The sequence below is a fragment of the Rhinolophus hipposideros genome (assembly GCF_964194185.1).
Source record: "Rhinolophus hipposideros genome assembly, chromosome: 5".
Taxonomy (NCBI): domain Eukaryota; kingdom Metazoa; phylum Chordata; class Mammalia; order Chiroptera; family Rhinolophidae; genus Rhinolophus; species Rhinolophus hipposideros.
The window spans coordinates 80,911,094-80,935,645 of record NC_138051.1 but is presented as its reverse complement, the minus strand read 5'-3'; the positions used below and the strand labels follow the sequence as shown (position 1 = coordinate 80,935,645).

The 24,552-nt window shown below is 44.4% G+C and overlaps 2 protein-coding genes across 9 annotated transcripts in view; one reads left to right on the top strand and one right to left on the bottom strand.

The window, feature by feature from the left end:
- Positions 1–1,617, bottom strand: part of AHSA1 (activator of HSP90 ATPase activity 1) — an 8,370-nt gene extending 6,753 nt beyond the window's left edge. Inside the window, exon 1 of one of the 2 annotated variants that reach the window (XM_081047445.1) lies at positions 1,425–1,617. Coding sequence is in view for 1 of the 2 variants with exons in the window: in XM_081047444.1 (XP_080903570.1) it covers positions 1,131–1,210 (80 nt within the window). In the remaining variant the exon portion in view is untranslated. Of the gene's footprint in view, positions 1–1,130 lie in introns of both variants that reach the window. The other variant, XM_081047444.1, reaches the window with a different exon arrangement.
- VIPAS39 (VPS33B interacting protein, apical-basolateral polarity regulator, spe-39 homolog) lies at positions 1,413–24,552 on the top strand. Of its 7 annotated transcripts, none has more exons than XM_081047439.1 (21): positions 1,817–1,896; positions 4,536–4,719; positions 4,833–4,925; positions 5,565–5,667; positions 7,092–7,238; positions 8,329–8,367; positions 8,787–8,851; positions 9,590–9,646; positions 11,867–11,959; positions 12,473–12,506; positions 13,010–13,112; positions 14,616–14,643; positions 16,829–16,902; positions 18,507–18,582; positions 19,024–19,158; positions 19,962–20,003; positions 20,338–20,427; positions 21,648–21,734; positions 22,305–22,394; positions 22,764–22,868; positions 23,492–24,552. In XM_081047439.1, the coding sequence occupies exons 3-21, from the start codon at positions 4,833–4,835 to the stop codon at positions 23,510–23,512; spliced, it is 1,482 nt and encodes a 493-aa protein (XP_080903565.1). In that variant the 5' UTR covers positions 1,817–1,896; positions 4,536–4,719; the 3' UTR covers positions 23,513–24,552. The 7 variants fall into 7 exon arrangements, 6 of the variants coding, with proteins under 6 accessions (XP_080903569.1, XP_080903564.1, XP_080903565.1 ...); XM_081047440.1 differs by having other exon boundaries at positions 1,861–2,647; XM_081047443.1 differs by lacking the exons at positions 1,817–1,896; positions 4,536–4,719 and adding an exon at positions 1,413–1,653.

The window sequence follows — 24,552 nt, the reverse complement described above, 5'->3', positions numbered from 1 at the left end:
CCCGGAGTCACATATCGTCAATAACGACAACTGCTGTGCAGAATGGTTACAGCCTAAATGAGCATAATGGTGTGTGTGCACAGGGGTCGGTGATTGACATTTTAACATGGTGCCATTTGACCAAGTGAAAAACTGTGCACATCTTGCCAAAGTGAGCAGCACAGACCAGGCCACAGAATGCACTCTTTAGATAAAAAGTCCAGGAAGGAAATAAACCAATAACTACTCTTGACCCAATCAGCCCCGAGTTCTGCTCTGCCAATTTCAGGCTCGGCGATACACACTGTCCACATGCTGTGCCCTGTAGGCAGATGGCCACGGAAACAACCTAAGTCCAGGGCTTGCACACAAACAAGGATTAGGTCACACACGCCACGTATGTGAAGAGAAGAGGCCGGCTGAGCTACAAGGGAAACTCAGTATCTGCCCCGCAACGGACTGACTGGTCGAGAAGACAAAGAGCTGCAACAAAGTAAAAACCTAGTTAGGGCAGTATTAACAACGCTCAGTGGAGTTGACAGATAAGACACTTCCGGAGGATTTCACGGAGGAGGGTCGGCTTTTGCGAGCAGCGAGGTTATAAAAGCACGATGCCGGGCAGCCGCGAGCAGGCCCAGTGACACCACCACTAACGTGACATTCCGGGCGGGCGCCTCCAGCACCGGAGCTCCGAGCACCTGGGGAGCACGTCGCAAAGCCCCCCTTTCCGGACTGCGGCCGCGGTTCCGTAACTTCCCGCTGGTCCTGGGTGCCGCGCGGCGGGGACGCCTGCCCCGGGCCGCTCTCCCGACACGACGCCAGGCCACGGGGGTCGGCCTGCTCCGACCACGTGTGCGCAGCATCTCCGCGCTCGGCACGGACGCGGTACCCCGGGGTGATGTTCTCGTCTCTGCGAAACCCCTCCTTTGGGGCCGGCCCTCCACGGGGCCCCCGGCACCCCAAACGCTGACACGGAGGCCGGGGAGCGGGGAGAGGGCGGGGACGCCGGCCCCGTGCGACAGGAAGGACCCGGCCCACCTCGGCCCCAGGCGGCCTCGGCCCCAGCTCCGTCCTGACCCAGGCGCCAGGGACCCCGCGACTCCGGCGCGCCCGGCCGCAGCGCTCCGGCGGCCTGGCCCTCTCGCCCTCACCAGTGCCAGTTGTTGACGTTGGTGGCGTCCGCCCGCTCCTCCACGATCCAGCGTGGGTCGCCCTCACCCCACTTGGCCATCAGCTTTCCTATCGCGCCGCCACCAGCTCCCCAGCAGCCACAGCCACAGCCACCACCTCCACGCCTGGTCCCAGCCGCCGGGTAGCGCCTGGAAACTACTAGAAGCGGCCGCAGAACCTTCTGGCTTGCTTTTCCCTCCACCCCCCGCCCCCTCCCCGCCGCAAGTTCCGGTTCCTCCTCGCTCCCAAGGTCCTTCCGTTTCACCTCGGCGGACCTTAGCTTCCTCCTGTCCTAGGGTTCCTTGAGGCTCTCAGGTTATCCCCAGAAGGGCCCGAAATGCCACCGCTCGCTCGACCGTTCCTAATCAGTAGGGATACAAAGAACACGTCTCATTGTTTCCCCGGGACGCTGAGCCGGCCCTGCTGAGCCTGCTGGGAAATGTAGTCTTGTTGAGTGACCTGCTGGATAACCACGGAAGGTCACGCACAAAGTAAACGACCTAGGTACGGTGCACTGGGGATTCTGGGAGTTGTAGTTAAAACTCCCTGTGGTCTTATGGGCAGCGCCTGACGGCGGAGCCGGAAGAAACTACAACTTCCAGCATGGCCTTGAGGTCTCTTTCTTGCCACACGTTCCTTTTTCCGCCGCCCCCCGCCCCTTTTCTATACCGCACCGCATCTTAAAAGGCTTGGTTAGCGGCGGAAGAACCTGGCGCTGTCTCATTGGGAGGGCCCGGAGTCGTGGAGGTGAGGGAGTCCGAGAGCCCTGGAGCCGCCTGTCCGGCTGAGTTCAGCCTCTTCGCATTCTGATTCTTTCCGCCTGTTCCCCGAGGCGTTCCTCGAGCGCCCCATCCTCCGCCGAGGCCGGACTCTTCTAGTTCAAGCGACCTCGGGCTGGGGGCCGAAACACGTCCAGGGTTGGGGCTGCGAGTGACGCCCGACCTTTGATTTGGGATGAGTGTTTGGTGTCCCAGGCTCCGCCGGCGGCGAGTGCGGTGGATCGGCCGCTTCCTGGGCGGTCGCCCGAGGTGTACGTGGTCCTCCCGATCTCGGCCCAGAGCCGCGGCGCCGTGGGCCTGGTGTGCGAGGGGGTAACCGCGTCCGGGTCTGCCTTCTCGGCGGCTGCTGCTGGGACGTCCCGCGGCGGGGAGCCTGGTGGTTGTGCAGTTTTCATTTCTATTCCGCGCTCATCCCTCGGGCTCCCTCCTCCGCTGCGGTCCTGGTCTCTCCTGGGAGCTGCTGCGCTGTCCTGGGGGCGCTCAGTCAAGCGGGGTTTCCCGTGGAAACTGGTTTTTCGGCCGCGCTTTAAACTGTACCTGGTCGGTCTCGAGCCGTTAATTCATTACCTGTTGGCTTGGCAGGTACACCTAGGTTCTGATTTGGCCCTCGAAGGACTAATTGGTGTCAGACGTAGCCACCCGAGTTGCGTGGTCCAGGCAAGGTTTCCCACGCCTGCTGCGAGACGACTTGGCTTGTCGGACGTGTTCCACGCGTGTCTGTGGGTGTTTACGGCTGTCTATTTACTGTAGTGAAGTAGTGACCTGCCCCGGTTCTCCCTGCAGTGAAAGGCAGAAGGACCATGCAAGTCAGAGTGGAAATGGCCCGGGAAGCGACAAACCGGCGTCAGAGCCGCAGTTAGCAAGGTCTTAGGTACCTACTCCTCTGCGCCCCGTTTCCCGCCCCAGGGAAATGGAAGCGGAACCTGCCAGGCCTGCCTTGGGGGGTGGCTCTGGGATGACAGTAAGTGCTTTGGAAACTGGCACCGGGGCCACAGCCGGTGACAGTGTATGCCGCGCATGCCTTCCGTGTGGTGGCCTCCCGGAATTTTTATGTCTAATTTTTTTAATCTTTAGCATTGCTGAAAAACATTTTTCTTTCTAGCTTTTATCAAGGTACCATAATGACTTAATAATAAAAGTCAATGCTGAGCGTTCACTCTGTGTCAGGCGTGCATTACCTGGGGTGAGCCTCAAACAATCCTAAGAGGTAGTAGGTTTCTATTGTCCATGCTCGTTTTACAGATGATGAGACTGAAGTCGGAGGATGTCAGCAAGAGCTCCCATACTGACTAAGGACCGGACATTTAGCATCCACTTTCTGCTAGGCACTTTCCAAGGTGTTTCCTGAGTCCTGTTTGTTCTGCCCTGCAACCCTGGGCAGGCAGGATATCATTTTTTCAAAGTGTAGTAAAAGTGTTTACCCGGTTGGCTTAGCACTGGAGAACCTAAGATTTGAACTCAAGGCTATCGTGCTGCAAAGCCTGTGCTTATGCACTACGAGGAATGATTTCATCGTGTTTCTCAGGTTTTTTTTCCATTTTGTTTTGACTTCCTGGAAGTAAGTACACAAAACAATTTTTAAGCTACATCTGGGGCCTGTAGAAATCAATTAGCGATGTGCGCCATGGGACAGGATCAGATAGTACAAAATTCCCAACCAGACTTTTGCCATCCCTATATGCCCTGAAGACACGATGTAGCCTTTGCACTTAATTTTGGTGCTATGGGAATTTCGGACCAAATTCCTGGCTTACACCAGTTTTTACTCTAATCCAATTGACACTGATAGTTTAGTCTGCAGTTCTAGGGCGTTTTTTTCTTCAGAGTAAAATCAATTTTGGGGTAGTTATGAGGGATTTGTGGTCTTTTGACTAATTCTTTTTTAGAAAATAAGTTTTATTGGGGAATATTCGGGAACAGTGTGTTTCTCCAGGGCCCATCAGCTCCAACTTACTGTCCTTCAATCTAGTTGTGGAGGATGCAGTTCAGCTCCAAGTCCAGTCACCATTTTCAATCTTTAGTTGCAGGGGGCGCAGCCCACCATCCCATGCGGGAATTTAACCAACAACCTTGTTGCTGAGAGCTCGTGCTCTAACCAACTGAGCCATCAGGCCGTCCCTCCGTAAGCTCAGCTGCAGCTCCTTATCTTCAATCTAGTTGTGGAGGGCACAGCTCACTGACCCATGTGGGAATCGAACCGGCAACCCTGTTGTTCAGAGCTCGTGCTCTAACCAACTGAGCCATCCAGCCGCCCTTGACTAATTCTTTATTTATTGTATTTGTGTTTTGGCCATGCCCTCATTTCCCAAGTTTGGGCAGATGCTTGCTAATAAATTAATCAAGATTTGAAGATACAAGCAGGATAATTCTGCTTCTTTTAATTGCTTTGGTTTCATTCTTTCAGGCATTTAACAAGCATATGTGAGAGCAAGATATTTGTCAGTTTTATTCACTGCAGTATTCCCTGAGCCTAGTACAGTGCCTCAGAGGTGGCGTTCAATAGGTATATGTTGAATATATGAATTATGATGTTTTGTTGGTGATACATTCTTATAACACTTGCTTGCCTTGTTTTCTCTTTATACATACCTATGCTGAATACTCCAGCTCTGTTGTAGGGTCCTTCAGGAGAGGGACTGTGTCTTGCATTTTTAAAATATCCCTTGCAACGCCTGAGAGAGTGCCTTGGACAAAGTCGGTGTTCTGGGAATGAATGACTACTTGTGGGTAATCAGAGGATCAAAAGTGTGCTTGGATCGGTTGGAGATCCAAGGATCTGCTTTTATGGCAGGTTCAGTATTGGCTTTACCAGATTCTTTTCTATATCCCTGATGACTGGGGGGAGGTTGTAGTTTTTTGAGGGGCACCTGAAAGGGACATATACCTATCTTCCTCTTATTCCAGATGAGTAGGACAAAGGGTGATGAGGAGGAGTATTGGAACAGCTCCAAGTTCAAGGCTTTCACCTTCGATGATGAAGATGATGAGCTCTCACAGGTAGGTGTCTGAAGATCATGTCCTCTTCCACAGTGCCACTCTAAAACTCCTTCCCTTTGTGTTCTCGGTAACCCGGCTTTTGGCCATGTCTCCATTAGGCTCAGAAATGTTTGGGGTCAGATCTTTACAAAAATGTTCATGGAGAAGAGCCCTCAGAAAAGAGCCGGAAGGACTGTAAAAACCATCTCTGCCCTTCTTTGTATTACTCAGATGATTCATTTCTTTCTATTCCCCCCCAAGAACCCCAAATCTTTTTATCATGTAATGTAATTTATTATACTTGAAAGATGGACTGGATTGGAAGTTTTGTCTTTATTGTGTCTGTTTTCCAAATGGGGAAACAGATTCACTTTTGGAGAGGTAGATAAATTCACTCAGGTTTACACAGCAATGTATTGCCAGGAATATGATTAGAATTCAAAAGTGGCTCTGCTTCCTCTAACTCTCTTGCCGCTGGACTGCAATGTTAGCTAAAAAGCAGTTCGTTTTCTTGGCAAATATCTAGCAGGCCGGACTGGTGATTATAGAGGGGCAAGTGTTGGCCATCTTCAAGTTCCAATCCCTCAGCCTTCTTGGTTGTCAGAGAGAGAGGTGGGAAGTGGGGAGAGCCTCAGTGTCCTGCCTTCTGTCCCTCTGCAGCTGAAGGAATCCAAGCGGGCAGTAAATAGCCTTCGAGACTTTGTGGATGACGATGACGATGACGACCTGGAAAGAGTCAGCTGGAGCGGGGAGCCTGTGGGAAGTGAGTGGCCGAGGCCCTTGGAGGGCATTGACTTTCAGGGGTCTTGTCACTCATGAAGGCTCTGCTTGTTTGTCTCTTAATGCCTGCCAGGAAAGGGAATGAGGTTAGACGATTTTCAGATGCCGACATCTGGAAATTTAACCCCAGGAAAAGACCCCTGGGGAATACAGCCTTAGTTCCCATATGGCTAGGTCTGTAGTCCTAGAGCTTAGCTGGCTCTGTCAGACTCCTTTGGAGTGCTTGGTAAAATTCGATTCCTGGGCTTCACTCCAAAGACTGATTCAGTAGGTGATGGGGCTGGTGTGGAGGAGGTGTCAATTTGTGGTAAGCACGGCAAGTGCTTCTAATGTGCAGCCGTATTTGGGAACTGCTGACTTAAGTGCTCAGAACTGGTTGGCAGAACTGACTCCTTAGCCACCAAGCTCACTGCCGAGTGGGTGTATAATACCATTTCACACTTTGGCAGAGTTGATCTGATTTTTAAGAATATTTTAAATGTTTTTCTTAAAAAGGGAACACTGTCACATGATTTAAAAATAAAAAAGAACCTAAGGCATGCAGTCAAAGATTTCCCTCCCACGCCGTCATGCATCTACTCCGTTCTCAGTCTCTGCCCTCCCCAAAAAATAACTGCTGTGTTTGCTTCCTGTGTCTTCATCAAAAGATACTTTTTACATTTGGAAATGCATACAGGAAAAAGGATGGCATGCTTTATACCCTGCTCTTTTCAACTTGATAAGATAGCTTGGAGATCTTCTCAGATCAGTACATAAAGAGCGATTCTTTTTTTAAAAATAGCAGTATGGTATTACAATGTACGGACTTACCATAATTTATTCGACCAGTTCACTACTGGTGAACTTCAGATTGTGTCCAATCTTGTGTTTACTTTGCTATCAGTAACCTTGTATTCTGCCCACATGTAACGATAAGAAAGATCAAGTCCCAGCGTGGACTTCTTGGTCTTTGCATCTGTATTGGCTAGATATTGCCAAATTGCCCTCCACGGGGGTTGCTCCAATGTGTACTCCCACCAGCGATGTCTGAGGGTTCCTGTTTCCCCACAGCCTTGCCAACACTGGGTGTTATTGAACTTTGAGATCTTTGCAGGTCTTAGAGGGAACAAATGGTATCTCAGTGTACTTTTAACTTATGTAATTATCTTATTAAGAGTGAGGTTGAGCATCTTTTCATGTTTAATAGCCACTTGAATTTCCTTTTCTGTGATCCATTTATTTCCTTTGCCCATTTTTCTGTTGATTAGTCTATTTGACTCTGTCCTTTTTCCCTGCCCTGATTTTTGGAGTCCATGTCAGCCAAAGGACCAGGGCCTCTGGAGAAAAGCTTTTAGAGTTTGTTGGAATGCTTGTTATCCAGGATTTGTCTGGATGAGAATGACTGATTTAGTTCTTACTGTCTCGCAGGTATCTCATGGTCCATCAAAGAGACTGCTGGTAATAGTGGGTCAAACCATGAGGGGCGTGAACAGCTAAAGAGCCGAAACAGCTTCTCTTCCTATGCACAGCTACCCAAGCCTGCTTCTACCTACTCCCTGAGCAGCTTTTTTAGAGGTAAAGAGTGATGCTTAAAATAGCAGAATCCTTTTCCTTCTTCAAAAATGCTCGGGCTAAAATTTTCGTTCACTGTGGAAGAAAACTATTGAAGAATAAAGAATTATCTTTGTAGCTGGCAGTTGAGGATCAGGAGTGGGAGAACTGAGAGAAATTTATGGGTTGCACTGGTTTTCTAGAACATGATGAACACAACTGACATTAACCCTGTGACAGCTACTGACGAAATTTGGCTAAGTCAGAATTCCTCCCTGCCCCTGTGCATGGCTGTGGAAGACAGTAAAGCAGTTCCTCCAAAAATTAAACACAGACTAACCATATGATCTAGCAATCCCCTTCTAGGTATGTACCAAAAAGAATTGAAAGCAGGAACTTGAATACACCAACGTTCATCTCAGCCTTATTCAGAATAGCCAAAGGTGGTAACAACTCAAATGTCCATTGACTGATGAATGGATAAGCAAAGTGTACATACAATGGACTATTATTCAGCCAAAAAGGAACAAAACTCTGATACATACTACAGCATAGATGAACCTCGATGACTTGATGCTAAGTGAAATAAGCCAGAGACAAAAAGATAAATATTGTATGATTTCACCTATATGCGGTATCTAGAGTAGTCAGATTCAGAGACGGAAAGTAGAATAGTGGTTACCAGGGCTGGGGGTGATGGGGAATGGGGAGTTCATTGTTTTTTATTTTATTTATTTTTAATTTTTAGATTTTTAAATTTTTTTCGTTTTGGGGAGTTAATTGTTTGATGGGTACAGAGTCTCCGTTTGGGATGATAAAGTGATGGTGATGGTTGTACAACGTGAATGTATTTAATGCTACTGAATTATAGACTTAAAGATAGTTAAACTGGTAAGTTTTATGTTGTATATATTTTATAGCAATTAAAAAATTTTTCCTCCCTGCTTTTTTGTTTCATGGCAGCTCACACTTCTGAAATTGAATAAAAGCTTTTTTAAGCCTTACGTTCCCATGTTGCATATTAAGGTTTTATACACTCTTATGTCCTTAACCAAACCTGAATGGTTCTGACTTGAACTATTCACCTCTTTCCTCATATGTTCTTTATCTTTAGGAAGAGCTAGACTTGGAAGTTTCCAGTCCCTTGCTGATGGTACGCATTGATCCTCTTTTCTTGATTACTGGGGGAGATGTCACCAATGTAGGGTGCAGTGGGGGTAGTCATGGAGACAAGTGGTAGTTAGATGATTACATGAAATTTCTTGTGAATCTACCATCATTGTTAGAGAAATTTTCTGATACTGAGTCAGGAAGTAAAGATCATTCTTGAAGAAAAAGAAAAAACAAAAATACAAAACAAAAAAATTAGAGTAAATAAATAAAAAGATCATTCTGGTTGCAGGGAGAAGGAGTGACCGCTAGGGATACTAGCTTTGGGGGGGAACCAAGATCTACTTTGAGCCCTAAAGATCCCTTGGGAGCTTAGAAGTAAAAAAAAATGTGAGAAGGAAGCTGTTAAGGAAAGAAATGACAAGAATGGGGTGTCTTTTTGAATGTGGTGTTCTTTTTCAGCTCTCTCGGACACACCTGCCAAAAGCTATGCTCCAGAGCTGGGGAGACCCAAAGGGGAATATAGGGTGAGTTAGATCTTACTTTGGTGTGGCACTTCACACAGTTTAAAGTGCTTTGACATACGTTATCTTGCCAACTTTTTGAGCAGTTATTATGTTAAACCCCTTTTATAGATAAGAAAACTGGATGTCTAAGCGTTAGGGCTTGCCTGGGGTCTTATAACTAGTAAGTAGTAGAAATGGGACTCAAAAATTTCTATTTTCTGATTCAGTCCAACTCACTGTCCTTCCCCATTACGCTGCCTTTCGAAAGCATTTCATCATCGAAAGCATTTCATCTCTTGGAAGCTTCTCATCATCACTGTGGTCTGGAAAGTTGGTGGAGCTCATGTTCCCATGAAGCACATAAGATAGCAAATTGATTCATGAGGAAAACACTGTATTATAAGGTCCAGAAAAGGAACCCTCTTTCCTTACGTTGGCAAAACTATTAATTCATAGAGTCTCAAAAATGTGACTGCTTGCCTCTAGGGGTTGAAATCCTGAACCACTAGTCATAAGATTACTGATTTTGTAAATTGGTTCATTCCCCCTTTGATTTATCTCTTTCTGCCTATATTGTTCATGTTCTGGTCCTTCCGAAACTCAGAACAAGACTCTCCAAGTTCATTTTTTTTTTCATCCAATCCCTCACGCAGTATTTCCCCTTTAGGGACTAACACTATGAGTTTGAGGTGAGTCGCTGCAATACTGATAATTCTAACCCCTGAGCTTCTTAAAACTCATGAGTTGCTAATGTTGCAGGATTACAGCAATGACTGGAGCCCCAGTGACACAGTGCGACGCCTCCGGAAGGGCAAGGTAAGGCCACTGGAGAGAGAATTCTCGTGGGGATTTTTGGGAAGCTGGCCAGCTTGTTCCCACAGGGAGGATTCCTTGACCACTCTCTTTAGTTCTATTTGTTAAATGAAGTGGTTTTCAGGAGGAAAATAAGTCCACTGAGATGGAAAGTCAGCTGCAAAATTGAGAATTCTCCAGAGGTTAGTGTTGTTTTAATATAGTAGGGAAAGAGTGATGGATGAGAAGGAAGAGTACTTTTAAGAATGAGAGCGATCTTTTATGTTTAGGTCTCTGATCCATTATAAGTTAACTTTTATATATGGGGTAAGGTTAGAAATGGAGTTCATTTTCCCCCCCACACACAGTTCTCCATTTATTCCAGCTCTGTTTGTTGAAAAGACTCTCCTTTCTCAGTAGAATTAGCTTGGTGCCTTTGTGGAAATCAGTTGACCATATAGGTATAGGTCTGTTTCTGGACTCTTAGCCTAGCTCATTGTTTTATTTGTCTATCCTTATACCATTACCACAGCGTTGATTGTTGTAGTAAATCTTAAGGTGAAAAATAAGTGAAAAGACCACCATAGCTGGGAGAAAATACTGGAGGTGCCAATAAAAATATATACAAGTGGAAACTGGTCAACATTGTTCAAGCAGTAGTTCGCTGTAATCAGAAGTGTCTGGATGCTGATGGTAATCACTCTGAGCACCTCTTGTAACTCCAGAAGTCAAATGTGACTTGTACGCACCTTTTGTTATCAGTATATTTTAAATATTACAATTTAAATAGTTTTCTTTTCTTAAAATGTGTATACATTTTTTGGCACCCTGTGTATTTGCAAAATACATAGATTATAAAGGGTTTTTATCCAGAATGTATAAAGAATCACATATTCTGTCCCATAATGAGAATATAAACAATTCAATAAAAAAAACTGGCGTAAGATTTGACCAGTGATATCACAAAAAAGGTATTTGAATGGCCAATAAGCACTTGAAAAGATGCTCAACGTTATCAGTTACCACGAAAATGTGAATCAAAACTGTGAGAAACCACTATACACCCACTAGAATGGCTAAGCTTACAAATGCTGACTATACCAAGCACTGGAAAGGTGTGGAGGAGCTGAAACGCCCCTACGCTGCTAGTAGGAAGGTAAAACGGTCCAACGACTTGGGAAAATAGCCTCACAATTTCTTACAAAGTTAAACGCACACTTCACTCCTAGACATTTACAATCTAAGCTAAATGAAAACATATGTCCATACAAAGACTTGTACATAAATGTTCATAACAGCTTTATTCCTAATAGCCCCCAAAGTGGAAACCATGCAAGTATCTGTCAGATGATAAATGGAGGACTAAACGATGGTGTGTGCATACGATGAAAAACTATTTGCCAGTGTATGGGAACAGAGTGTGCCTATTCCCTATCACCACAGCACATAGATTAGTCTCAGAAACATGGTATTGGTGAGGGAAACCAGATACCAATGAGTACATACCGTGTTTCCCCGAAAATAAGACCTAGCTGGACAATCAACTCTAATGTGTCTTTTGGAGCAAAAATCAATATAAGACCCGGTCTTATTTTACTATAGTATAAGACTAGGTCTAATATAGTATAATATGATGTGACGTGGTGTGGTATAATATACCGGGGCCTTATATTAATTTTTGCTCCAAAAGATGCATTAGAGCTGATTGTCCGGCTAGGTCTTATTTTGGGGGAAACACGTTATTGTATCATTCTATTTTTCTGAAATTTTAGAAAAAATGCAACTTTAATGACTGAAAACAGATGAGTGGTTGCCAGGGCTGGGGCGGAGCGGTGTTGACGGCACAGTGGACAAGGACAAGGGAAGTGCTGGGGTGATGGAAACGTTCTGGATCTTGATTGTGGTCCTAGTTACATGGAGTTATCTACTGGTCAAAACTCACTGAAGAGTAATGCTTACATTTTAGTGTATGTAAATTTTACCTCATTAAAACGAGAACCAGTGATTGCTCTGTCACCTTTGGCAAGATGTCATCAGGAAATGGGCATCTTCATAAGGGTGAACTAGAGTGAGTGAGGTGGGGACCTGCTGTCTTACGAGGGCTGGGGACCATAGTGTAAAAATGGAGTGGCTCTGCTTGGGGAACGTTTCCTTTCATTCTTACCCACTCCTCAGTATCCAGTGCAAAGGAATATAGCAAATGGTCTTCTTTTTTGCACAGTAATTCTGTTCTCATTCTGCCAGGTCTGCTCACTAGAAAGATTCCGCTCCTTACAGGACAAGCTACAACTCCTAGAAGAAGCAGTAAGCGTGCATGATGGAAACGTCATTACCGCAGTGAGTTGTGGGTTTTGTTTGTCGTTTAGTCGTTGTTTTCATTAGTTTCTGAAAATCTGATCCGATACACTTTGACATTTTAGGTTAAATGTCAAGTAAAGATCCTGGATTTGCTCTTGAAGTGTAGGATTCTCAGTAATATGTCCTCTAAGGATCAGCTGGCAGGATATGCACTGTGTGTGGAACTTTTCTTGACTATAACCAAGAAGCAGTGGGTTGACTGCTCTGTTCAAAAAAATAATCTGGGGAGGAGAGATGTGAGAGCAGTCTCTCTCAGAGGGAGGTGTCTCTTGCCAGTGGGCACGGGCCCAGCTATGTGTGGACTCCCGAGACATAGCTCAGATCCAGATGTCCATCACCTGGCCTTCCACCACGTGGAGAAATCTGTTGCGTGGATCTGCAAAGATTCCTGATGAGTTGCTGACCTCAGTCCGAGCATCAGGTGCTCAGGGCAGGGCTTTGTGTTTGAAAGGTTGCAGGGGATAATTCATCCTTTGTTCTCTTTTCCTCTAGGTTCTGATCTTCCTGAAGAGGACACTGAGCAAAGGTGAACATGGGTTGAGGGAAATCTTCAGTCAATAAGATGTCTGCTGCATTTGAGGGGAGAATGGCATTACGGCTTTTATACTAGAATTCACCAGCATGAAATCTCCTTCAGAGACAGCTGTGTGGCCTGAGACCTCAGAGCACACATCACGTCTCTGAGGGCATTGTCATCCTTTAGTGTGTAACTGCACCAACTGCAAAGCCCCGTCTGTTGATTGGACACACAGAGAGCTGTGTTGGTCTGAGGAGGTCAGAGTCGATGCTAAGTACCTTAGTTTGGACTGATGAGAACCGAAGGTTGACTCAGTGGCTAAGCATCGCCCTGAACCGTGGAAGGTGTTGATGGTGGATTGAGCCCTAGGGATGGGTACCATAAAAACCGTTCCTAGCTTCTGATGGACTGTGCGGGATTCATGTGGGGAATGTGTGAGTCGGGAGACCAATTTCACACTGGAGTAACAGGCTTTAAACTCTCGCCATCTAACAACTTCTTCTGCCTGTCAGAGATCCTCTTCCGAGAGCTGGAGGTACGACAGGTCGCCCTGAGACATCTCATTCACTTCCTGAAGGAAATAGGGGATCAAAAACTGCTTGTAGACCTCTTCAGGTAAGAACGGATGAGCTGGTCTTTCAAGTACATTAAGTAGTTTGTTCAGAGCACTCGTGAATACAAAGAAAGAAGACACGGTCCCTTTTTTTCTGGAGATATTTGCTAGACAACATACTGAAGTATGATGAGCTAACCAGCAATACACCCCAGGCTGTGATAAGGTGACAGTGTCGCAGGTGGGTGAGAACCCGGCTCTGGGGGCACACACATCTGTGTTGGACCCTGGCTCGACCCCTAATTCACAGAGTGACCAGCCCCTCCGCACGTCAGCTTTCCCATCTGTAAAATGAAGATGGTATTACCTACCCCACAGGATGATTAGGAAGGTTAAAAGAGTTAGTGTGTGTGAAGCACTCAGCATAATGCCTAGTCTGTAGCATTAATCAGTATTCTTAAGCATTTTTTTTTTTTTTATGAAAGACTAGAATAAAAGTACCTTTATTACTTGGACCCCAGTAATGTAGTGAGAAATACAGTGGAAGAGCAGAAGCAGCAAATGCAATTTTCAGTCAGGAGACCTGAGGAAAGCCTCGTGGAAGTGCTTAGGAACTGAGTTGGGCCTGAGACTAGGTAGGATCCTGATAGGTGGAGAAGTAAGTGGTAGGTGTGTCTTCGGGGGGTGAGGGAGGGGCTATCTTATCATGTTTTCTTTTCCTAGCTCATTCTCATCAGAAGGGACTGTTTCCCATCTTTAGATTAGAATGCGTGTATATAATGTCCTTTCCTCAGTGTCAGAGAAGGGGTTGGAACCTCTGTTGAGGCTGACGTGTGGCCTACGGGAACTCCACTGACCAGTGACTCCAGCACAGTAACAAGCTGCCCCAAAGACTAAAGTGGGGAAAGCAGGTCACCTGGTTAGGGTCAAGATCACCGTTGATGAGCCATGAATTTTCAGAAGATACGTTCCTCGAGGCTGGCTGTTCCCTCCCTCCTTCCCAATCAACAAAGCTTCATTAAGCATCCCCTCTGTGTCCAGCAGTGACGTTAATAGTAGTGGCCCATCAATAGTAGGAAGGGATCAGACATAAAAGTCCTCATTCTCCAAGGCCTTCCCACCTTTTGGGAAAGACAAAACACACTTTACACTGTGCATGAAACTAAGAGAATATAGAAATAGCAGAATAGAAAATCTGTTTAAGATTATGTATTGGCAGAGAAGAAGAGTGCTTTCATCTTCCCCAACACCCATAGCATTTCTGTGGGCTCAGGTTCTTCCTGTGCAGGCTCCGAGGCTTCCTGCCAGACCTGTTAACACTAGAATTGGCAGTGCCCGGCCGTGCCCTTTTTTGCTTGGCTTGAACGATCAATGAGAGCTGAGCCACCGTGTGTTTTCAAAGGGTTGCTGGTAGTAGAAAGTTTAAGAGGACAAGGGCTTTCCTTGTATATAGAGGCAAATCAGTTTGAATTGTGTTTCTCCTAGAGCAGTTATCTTATTTTGTAAGGTTATACTGCCACACATTAATAGATAAAAATGCCCTGCTCCCTTCTGCTTCTTCCCAGGTTCCTAGATAGAACAGAAGAGCTTGCGGTAAGTGTGATCTTTGTTTCAGTTGGGGACCTATCGAACAGAAATCTAAGCCAAAACCCAGTCCCCAAGATCCCAGAATGACTGAACCGATTTCCTTTCCTTTGGTATTGATTATATCCAGAAGAGAGGCACATGGGAAGCCGGAAGACATAATCCAAATGATGTACTGTTATGTTGTTTTTTTAAATGCTCTTTTGATTGGGCTTATGAATAACTATTTTGAATAAATGAATGAAAAATGGCCTGATTAATTTGTAATTTGTTATTTAGTTTCTAATCATTTTCATTTACTAGTTTGTAGGAGATTTTGGGTTTTGGCTTGTAATACCAAAGAAAATGTTGAAAGCTAAGAGGGATAGGAAACCAGATATTGGTCAAGAAGGAAGATAGGTCAAACTGGTGGTACACCCGGTACACATTTTGGCTGAGAGCTCAATGACCGAGGGTTAAAATGGATTTTTGGCAGATTTTCACCATCATAGAAGGAATTCCTGGAGTATGAGAATAAGTCTGAAATTTTACCAAAAATTTCACTATATTACTAAAATTTTAGTGATCCATTTAAAAAAGTTTGACATGGTACAGGGGTCAGAATTTCCCAGTGCTATTAATGAATGGCAGGTATGTTCCTTTAGTCACTGTACTACACATATGTGGTGATATCCGTGCTCGCACTCAGCTGGCACATTTAATAATACTGCTAAACTTCTTTGCACAACAATATAATTTTGTAAAAGGAACATGTATTTAATATTTAAGGCATGGTAAAAATCTCAAAAATCCTTTATCTTAATCTACTGAAAGTGATTAGCAGTCTGTAGTAATCATTTTGAAAAGCTTTTGTTTACGTTTTTAATCTCCATAGGTTCTAAATTACAAGGAATTTTCTTCATGCAGCATTCTTATAAAAGTTTTTGTTTTGGAATTTGATTAGTGAAAACGAATGTGTTTTGGGTAGCTCATTTTTATCTAAAATCGTCTTATTTTTTTCATATTATCTATTACGTTTGAATTGAAGGTGATTTATCATGCCTGTTGTATATAAATTTGGAGTTTCCCAAACTTGTAAACTTTGGAAGTGGCAAAGCTGATAGTTTGCTTTTAGTGTATCCTCATAGAGTGTGAAGGTGTCCCAGTTAGGAGCTTTTCTTGAAAGACTTAAGGCCAAAAAATTATTATAACTCTTACAGATTACTTTCTTTAATAGGAATGATTATATACCAAATATTTTACAAAGATTAGATTATGATGCAATGTAATCTCTGTTACTCTGTTTTATATTATCATTTACATTCTCACACACATCCATTGGCTCTAAAAGGAATTTACACCGTCCTTCCTAAAGCCAGTTCATTCTTTTAATAGTAATTGTCAATCTGTTTATTTTTTAGTTCTCAGAAAATTTTTAATTTATATAAAATTACAACTTTCACAACCATCAATTATTGCATCATTTAAATTTCAGTTAATTTTTTAGAATTTCAAAATAGAACAAGCCTAAGACTTTCAGAGTTACATTTAGAACCTATAGTATTTGATGTGACTATTTAGCTGTCAACAGCAAATCCGAATGACCTGCCCTATTCGCGTTACTGACATTGTTAATTGTTAGGTGCTTACAGGATCATGCTGTCATAGATATGTACAAGGGCAAGGATGCCCAGAAGTAACACTGAAGGTAGATGTTTAGCCCATTGGCCTTTCAAAGGCTAAGGCCGAAGACAAAACTGGTTCTGGTTAAATACTGCAGCTAAAGCCAAACTTCAGGATAAAGTTAGGTTTTCCATCTACTTAGTGCTCCATTGCAGGTCAGCACTTTCCAATAGGGCTTCCTACAATGGTGGGAATATTCACTGTCTGTGCTGTTCCATGTGGGAGCCACTGATCACATGTAGCTGTTGAGAACTTAAAAAGTGACTAGGACAACTAAGGACCTGAAGTTTTTTTATTTAAGTAGTTTAAATTTAAATGGAAACAACCAAATGTGGCCAGTCAATATTGCACTATAATGTTACAGTTACATATAAACCAAAGAGTGATTTTGAATCCCTACACCCAGTTCGCACTGAGAAGGAATCTCTGACAATGAAAAATTTAGTTTTTAAGCATGGAAAGTCTGCTTATGGAACTACCTTACCCTTCTAAGGAGACAAAATAGCTCAAAGCCTGTCTCTGTTTTTTGTAGCTGTCTCATTATCGAGAGCACTTGAACATACAAGACCCTGAGAAACGGAAAGAATTTCTTAAGACGTGCATTGGGTAAGTATAGGAGACAAATGTTTTTAAGTATAGATATGCTCAGGCAGAGGAATGAAGAGACAAAAGAGTGTGGAAAGGATAGATAGTTGAAGGAAAAGGCTAACAGTAGACCATACAAGCGTCATTAAATATCGTCTCATTCAGTGGTTCCAAACACTAATCCCCAATACAGTTTTCACTGATTGGTGGTAAATTGAGAAAAATGAAGACAGTAGAGAAAAACAAAGAGTTTTTCCCCCCCAAAGCTAATTTTGTTTAATTGAAAGTCTGCCTTTTATTCTGGGATTTTATTTTCCTTTTTCTCTCTCCCTTTTTTGGTAGTAAAATAGGTTGTAATTCTTTTTTATGACCTTAGGGATTAAAAAGTCGGTAACACTTACCTTATGTGTCACTTTCAACGTTACTGGTCCTTGAAACCCTGAAGCCCAAGAAACGCTGATTGAGTACAGGCTTTCACCCAGAATATAAGTCCCCGTAACACCCAGCCCCACACATTGTTACTCTTCCAGGGATGGCACTCACTACTCTTGGAAGTAGCTCAGGTTATTGTTGGACAACCTTCGTGATGGGCAAGTGCTTCCTTATGTTGAGTGGAATCTTGCTTCCCTGTATCTTTTAAGACAGGTATAGTGTCTACCCAGTAGACCTTGCTTCTCCAGGTTCAGTGTTCACGGTTGTTTCAGTCATTCCTCGTGTGACATGATTTCCAGGTTTCACATTTAGAAATTTGTCAATGCTGCCCTTAATTTTAGCATTATGAAATACTGAGCTATGTCCTATGGCCTCATAAACCAAGAGAAGTTAGGGTAGTGAAGTAACTGGAACCTGTTGCTGTCTCCCTTTATCTCTTCTAAAAATTGGCTGTGGCTTACACTTACCTGGGATAGTGTAACTGAATTTCCGAATTCCTCCTGGAATGAGTGGAGTAGGGGAATAAGGCAGATTATGCACTGGGAGTGTAAAATCTGGCTGCTATTCCTGGCCTCACCCACTGACTTGCTGTATGACTCTTAGGTGAGACACTGTCCTTCAGCTTCTTCATGTGTAAAAATACAATGTAGTGTTGAAGATGGGCCCTTTGACATTCGTTGAGATCCTTACCAATCTACAAACATATCACCGTACCATTTAATTTTATCTTATTACTTTGCAATGAAAAATGGCTAATAATGGAAGTGGTCGTTGAGGAGAGTTAAGCGTTGACTTTAAGTAATGACATGAACCACTGTGCTTTACTAGGATGTGGATGACAGGAGGTTGGATAGGCTCAGTCACTAGCTAAGGCACTCATTCATCAAACATTCCAGCTTCCACAGCGAGAGGATTTTCATTCATTCCTCACCAGAATCACTAATGACTACATAGATTTTGTGGACTTTCAGGATCCTTCTTGAATTGGCAAAACCTTAAATACAAAATCCCAGCCAAAGGTCTACTCTGTTTTCTGCTTTCTCTCTGCCTTTCAGGGATGCTCTAAAGGTGAACTGAGGTCAGATTTGTGACGTACCGTGAGCCTCTTAGGCTTACAGTGGTGATTTGGTTTAATTGGGTTTGTTTCCTGTTTGAGTAGAGAAAGAAGTACTAACCTTCTGGCCCTCTGCCAGTTTGCCGTTTTCAGCAGAAGATTCTGCACACGTACAAGACCATTACACACTCCTGGAACGTCAGATCATTATTGAGGTTAGACTCCTCGTCTGTTTCTGCTTCAGTGCCAATGCTCAGTGCCATTCAGCATCTGGGAGACATGTATGCTCTGCCCATGTATGTCATTTCCTGTTACAGTCTCTAAGAGCCTTTCATTTCTCCCTCTGTATGGTAGCCCCCTTCCCTCCAGTGTTCTCAGGCGTCATTTTTCTTCTCACCCGCTGTTAACCTGGAAGTGTTTCCCCTTCATCCCAGGACTCCCATTTCATCACCAGTTCTCGGGTCTTCTTCCATCCAACTGGGATCTATAATCGTTTTATGCATTTTAAACTCACCTGGTTTATCCTAGGAATTTTCTCTTTGTCTTTCTTGCCTTTTTGTAGGGTAGGAAACACAGCTACTATAATATTAAAGGTTTCTCTCCTGCTTCTACTCCGTGGACATTGTTCTTTTTTTCACTGGCTCACGCCACCACAGGCAAACGATCGGCATCTAGAATTAGCAGGACAGACTGAGATCTTCCGGAAGCACCCCAGGAAAGCTTCCATCCTCAACATGCCACTAGTGACGACGCTTTTCTACTCCTGCTTCTACCACTACACGGAGGCCGAGGTACAGGCACACTGAACAGCCCCACACACTCTCACTGCTCAGAGGAACATATTCTGAAGCCAGTGTTTTGATGTACTCTGTTAACAGTGGGTGTGTATAGTTCTCAGAAATCCCCCTGGAAGCTTTCCTGGCCCACAGCAGGGGTGAGCCAAGGGGGGAAAAGCGGTTTGTAAGGGCTTCCGTGGCTTCCAGTGAGCTGACATGCAGCATGGCACGTTCTGTCTCACCAGTGCTGATCCCAGAGTAGTCTGTTCAAAGGGTCATAATTTCAAACAGTTGGCACAGTGTAGAGAAGAGCAACAGGGTGTCAGGTAGCTGTGGATACTTTAAAAACATTTTGTTTCAAGAGATTTGAGGGTGGCCGGATGGCTCATTTGGTTAGAATGTGAGCTCTGAACAGGGTTGCTGGTTTGATTCCCACATGGGCCAGTGAGCTGCGCCCTCCACAACTAGACTGAAGGACAACGACTTGGAACTGATGGGCCCTGGAGAAACACACTGTTCCCCAATATTCCCCAATAAAATTTATTTTTAAAAAAAGGTTTGAATTGAATGATGATAGGTGGACATTTGGATTAGCGTAAAATTGGGGAAACACCATACTCACTAGTCCAGTCCTGCTAAGCTCAGTTGTGGTGAGAGCCAATTAGATCTGATAGAGCTTTTCTCCTAAAATAAATTCTGGTTTTAAATGGTTACAGAGTGAAATGTAGAAAGTTTAGGTAGTAGAAAAGAAAATGGGAGATTGGATGGTATTTGGGAAAGTCAGTAACACTAACATTCCTTCTCCACTTTCATCCTAGGGGACATTCAGCAGTCCAGTCAACCTGAAGAAGACATTCAAGGTAAATACAAACTGGTCAGCCTTTGGTCAAAGTACTATGAGGGTACCTACGCAGAGCGGGTATGTTTGTAACCCTGCATAGTAAGTCCTTGGAAACTCGAGGTTAAAGGTAGAAGAAAGGTGTGTGTTTGTGTGAAGTGAGATAAGGCTTTAACTGACTGGTCTACAGTGCTGGGACTGGGAAACTAATGGGTTCTTGATGACTAAGAGATTTATTGGTTTTATGGGGCAGAATCAACACTATGGTATATTTTTGCCTCTTTTCCAGAATTCTCAAGCACCTCCCCTGGCGCATTTCTACTTCCCCTTAAATTCCCCTGGTCTCTGCTTTCTAGATCCCAGACAAACAGTATGTGCTGACAGCCCTGGCTGCTCGCGCCAAGCTTCGAGCCTGGCATGATGTAGATGCCCTCTTTACCACTAAGGTGGGTGCCCTGGAACTGTGTCACGCTACCGATGTCTTGTTGTCCAGGTCTCATAGGAGTCTCGAGCTCTAGTGGCCAGCTTACATTTTTCCTCCAATATTTTGTTTGCCAGAATTTTAAACCCGACATTGAATAGTGTAATGAACACTAATAGTCTTGACCTACTTCATTAACTCATTAACATTTTTACTCTATTTGCTTTCTGTTTTTCTATACATGTAGAAAAAGGGAAAGCAAATGTGCTTTTTTCTTTTGCTGAACCATTTGAAAGTAAGTTTTAGATATGATGACACTTCTCCCTTAAATACTTAAGCATTTATCTTTTTTGTAACCACGATATTATGCTCAAGAAATTTAACATTAATATTATACTGTTATATACAGAGGGTGCCAAAAAAAATATACGCATTTTAAGAAAGGAAAATATTGTATTAAAATTGTAATACTCAATATGTACCGATAACAAAAGATGAATACAAGTCACGTGTATCCATTTTTTTGGCACCCCTGCTGTATAGTCTATATTTAAATTAGCTCTCTGGCACTGTTGTTTTGGTTTTCTGTTCGTTTGCTCTCAGGATCCAATGAAGGATCTTGCATTACATTTGATTGTTGTGTTTCTACTGACTGACATTTTAAATACTCATTTTTCCGTTATGGATTTGAGAATTTTCTGTTTTTCCCCTTTGTTAGTTATTTCGTAACTACCAACGGAGGACATGCCTGGTCCAAATCAAACGCTGTATGAAAGTATAGCGAAGAAAGAGTGAAGTTCCTCTTGTCCACCTGCTCCTATCTCACTCCCTTCCTCAGGGCACACACCATTAAAAGTTTGAGTACTTTCCAGATCTTAACTGATGAATTTATAAATAAGCTTCTTTATATAGATATAAAGGTATAGAGGAACGGATTTTTCTACCCCGTTAAGTTCATATTATAAGTATAACTAAATTACTTATTTCATTTAGTTGTATTTCACAGACTTTTTTCTACATTAGTGCCTGTAAACCTAAGAATTTATTTCATATCTCTGACTCTTTTTCCACCATCTCAAGTTCCTTCACTTTTCTGAAAAACTCATCTTTCTTCATTTCCCTGTCCCCCACCCCAGTGCATCCAATTTCACAGCCACGTTATTCTAGTCTGACTATAAAACGTAGGGAGACTAACTCAGAGTGTGTTGAGTTTATGTCTGGCCTTGCTACTTCTGCCTTTTTCAGAACTGGCTGGGCTACACCAAGAAGAGAGCACCCATTGGCTTCCATCGGGTTGTGGAAATTTTGCACAAGAACAGTGCCCCTGTCCAGGTAATGGCTCCTGAAGAGAGCTGGGCACTGGATCCTCTAGGAGACCTAACTTGTAGCCTCTTACTGGTCAGTGGTGACAGACTTAACCTGTTCTGGTCTTCCCTTAAAGGCCACATAATGGCCGTGTTGGGTCTTAAGATAGAAAAGGCCAGGGAGAGAAGTCATCCTCTGCCCTTTAGAATTAATGTGCCCTCTCCGTGGTTAGCCCATGTGGACTACTGTTCAAATGATGGAAAAGAATGGAACTTGCTGAGAAGGGACGTGAGGGAGCAGTGGGTACGGTGCTGGATCAGATCTAGGGCTGCTCATTGCTGGCGTGGGTACCCGCTCTAGATAACGAGGAACGTGCTCGTTCCTTCTTTCCTGGGGAGCTTGGGAGTGCTGCATGGAGTCCACATCGTTTCCCATTGCAGAGCTTGTCCTGTGCTGAATGATGGGAATGGTCCACGTCAGATATTGTAGACAAACTCTTTTTTGCTTTTCTTCAGGATGTTTTTTTTTTTCTTACCTTTCAGAGCTCTGTGTTTTATGGGTCTGGGAATCATTAACCAGAAATACCTCTTCCCACAGATATTACAAGAGTATGTCAATCTGGTGGAAGATGTGGACACAAAGTTGAACTTAGCTACCAAGTTCAAGTGCCATGATGTTGTCATTGATGTGAGTCCCCAAGAAATAAGAACCCTGAGTTAGACCCTCTGTCCTGCATCCTGAGGTACTTCCATCCATTTTGACTTAATGGACAGAATGGTCTGGCAAGAGTTAGTTTTGAGGCCAGCGCTCCTGTGTCACTTTCCCAGCCCTCTGACTGCTTTCTCGGTGCTTTTATAAATTTGTTGCACTCAGAGAATTCAGAGAACTGAATCAAGCCACATAAGCTCTGTAGACTTCACTCTAGCATGAAGTTCTGTGGGGGGTGGGGAGGTGATTGACAGTCATCCCACTGTAGCCTCCCAAAGTAGGAGTGACAAAAAGCAAAAGACCTTCATAGAGAAGGCATGCGGGGGGTTTATTGTTTGTCTGTCGCAGACTTGCCGGGACCTGAAGGATCGTCAGCAGTTGCTAGCATACAGGAGTAAGGTGGATAAAGGGTCTGCAGAGGAGGAGAAAATTGATGCCATTCTCAGCAGCTCGGTGAGTAGCTACAGCTTCCCCTCCAGCAGTCTCAAGAGACAGTTCACAGAGTAGCAGCAAGTGTCTAGAAGGGTAATCTGGGGACCTCGGGCTGAGACTTAGCTGTGCTGCTCTGATAACTCTTAAACCCAGCAGGTAGGAAGGACTAACTGCTGGTGGTAGAGAAACAAAGGTTAGATTCCGAATATTCAGACTGTACCGTTCCCTGAGGATGGATATAACCTACCTGTTGGAATGAAGAAAAGGATGAAATGGATTTTGGCTACTTGGGGAACACAGCCAGCTTGGCTCTCATAGCGTGAAATTGCTGAGCTTGTTGTTAATGTGGATCCTAGTTCCCGTTAGATATTTTGGGACCTACCCGGAGCCATCAGAAGCTAATGAATCTTGGTCCTAGGAAGGGCAGGACCAGAATAAATGCCCAGACTCAGGCTTGTGAGATACAGAATAGGTTTCTGATTTGTTTCTGAGTAAATGAACTCCACTACATATTTTAAAAAGTTTCTCCTCTTCCCCCTCCATTCTTCCCCTTTCCTTACAGTACCTGGTTGGGGGCCTTGTTTTATTGTATTCCCGCTACCACTCTGTAATCAGTGAAAACTGGTCATTTGTTCTTTCCACAGCAAATTCGATGGAAGAATTAAGTGGCATTAGCTACCCTGAAACCTGCCTCATTTCTCCCTTCCCTGCCTGTGACAGCAGAGAGCACTTTTCTTTGGGAGAGTTACGACGGCATGGCGTCGCTTGGGCCCATCAGCAGCAGGCAGCTCCTGTTCCTCTTGGCACAGAAACCAGTGCTTGGGCACAGACAGCTTCTGACTGATCTTCTGACCAAAGGCTGTCATCTAAGGGCCAAGATGTAAAGCTTTGACTCATGAGAAAGGTCTCTCTACCTGGTGCTCACGGGAAGGTGGGAGTCATTCCTAGATGGGATCCATATGGCCAAGGTGTCTTTTGATCTGAGAAAGTGACTGCTGTGGAAAAGACGTCTCCTAGACTCAGAGGTGAGGTGTCACAGGGTGGCCACTCCATTCCTCTCAGCTGACTGTGACCCTGGACTTGGTGCTGGAATTGGTAGTTCTGCTGTGAATGGAGTCAGAACAGAACTAAAATGGCTCTCCCAGGGGCCTCAGGAAGGGGTGCCAGTGTTGGCAGGACCTGCTAGAGGCGACTCACACCAGACTGCATGGTGCCCTCCATGTTAGGACAGATGGCCCAGACGTTGTGCTTCTTCAGGCAGCGTCCCTCTGCTGCCCAGTCTACCCCTATTTAAAAACTTGTGGTTCCTCTCTTCACCTGCAGACTGAGATGGCCTCGCGTGGGTGAGGAGAACATCCCCATTTTCTTTTCCTCTACTTCTCCCAGCCCAGACCTGTCACCTTATATGGAGCAGTGCTGGAGGGCTTTCCCTTTATGCACAGATCTCATTAGTTCACTAGGAGCTTCCGGAAGTTTCACCGGGGCTAGACTCAGCAGCATTTCTTTTTTAAATTAAATGTATTGTGATGGCAGCAGCATTTCTGACTGTTAGGATATTAACATGGCGGTTTGAGTTTCAAGCTTGGTTTTCAAAACAATGTTCTGTATGCTACATCTGCCAGGTACCAGTATTAGCCTCTTCTCTGTGACTCACCTGGGTTTCCCTAGACGTGCCTAGACTCCCAATAAAGCTGTTCCTTCCTTG

Excerpts from the sequence above, each read along its gene's own strand:
- VIPAS39 (XM_081047443.1), top strand. The coding sequence starts at position 4,833 with ATGAGTAGGACAAAGGGTGATGAGGAGGAGTATTGGAACAGCTCCAAG. Across the intron at positions 8,852-9,589 it reads GACCCAAAGGGGAATATAGG|GATTACAGCAATGACTGGAG; the intron begins GTGAGTTAGATC and ends CTAATGTTGCAG. Across the intron at positions 13,113-14,615 it reads CTGCTTGTAGACCTCTTCAG|GTTCCTAGATAGAACAGAAG; the intron begins GTAAGAACGGAT and ends GCTTCTTCCCAG.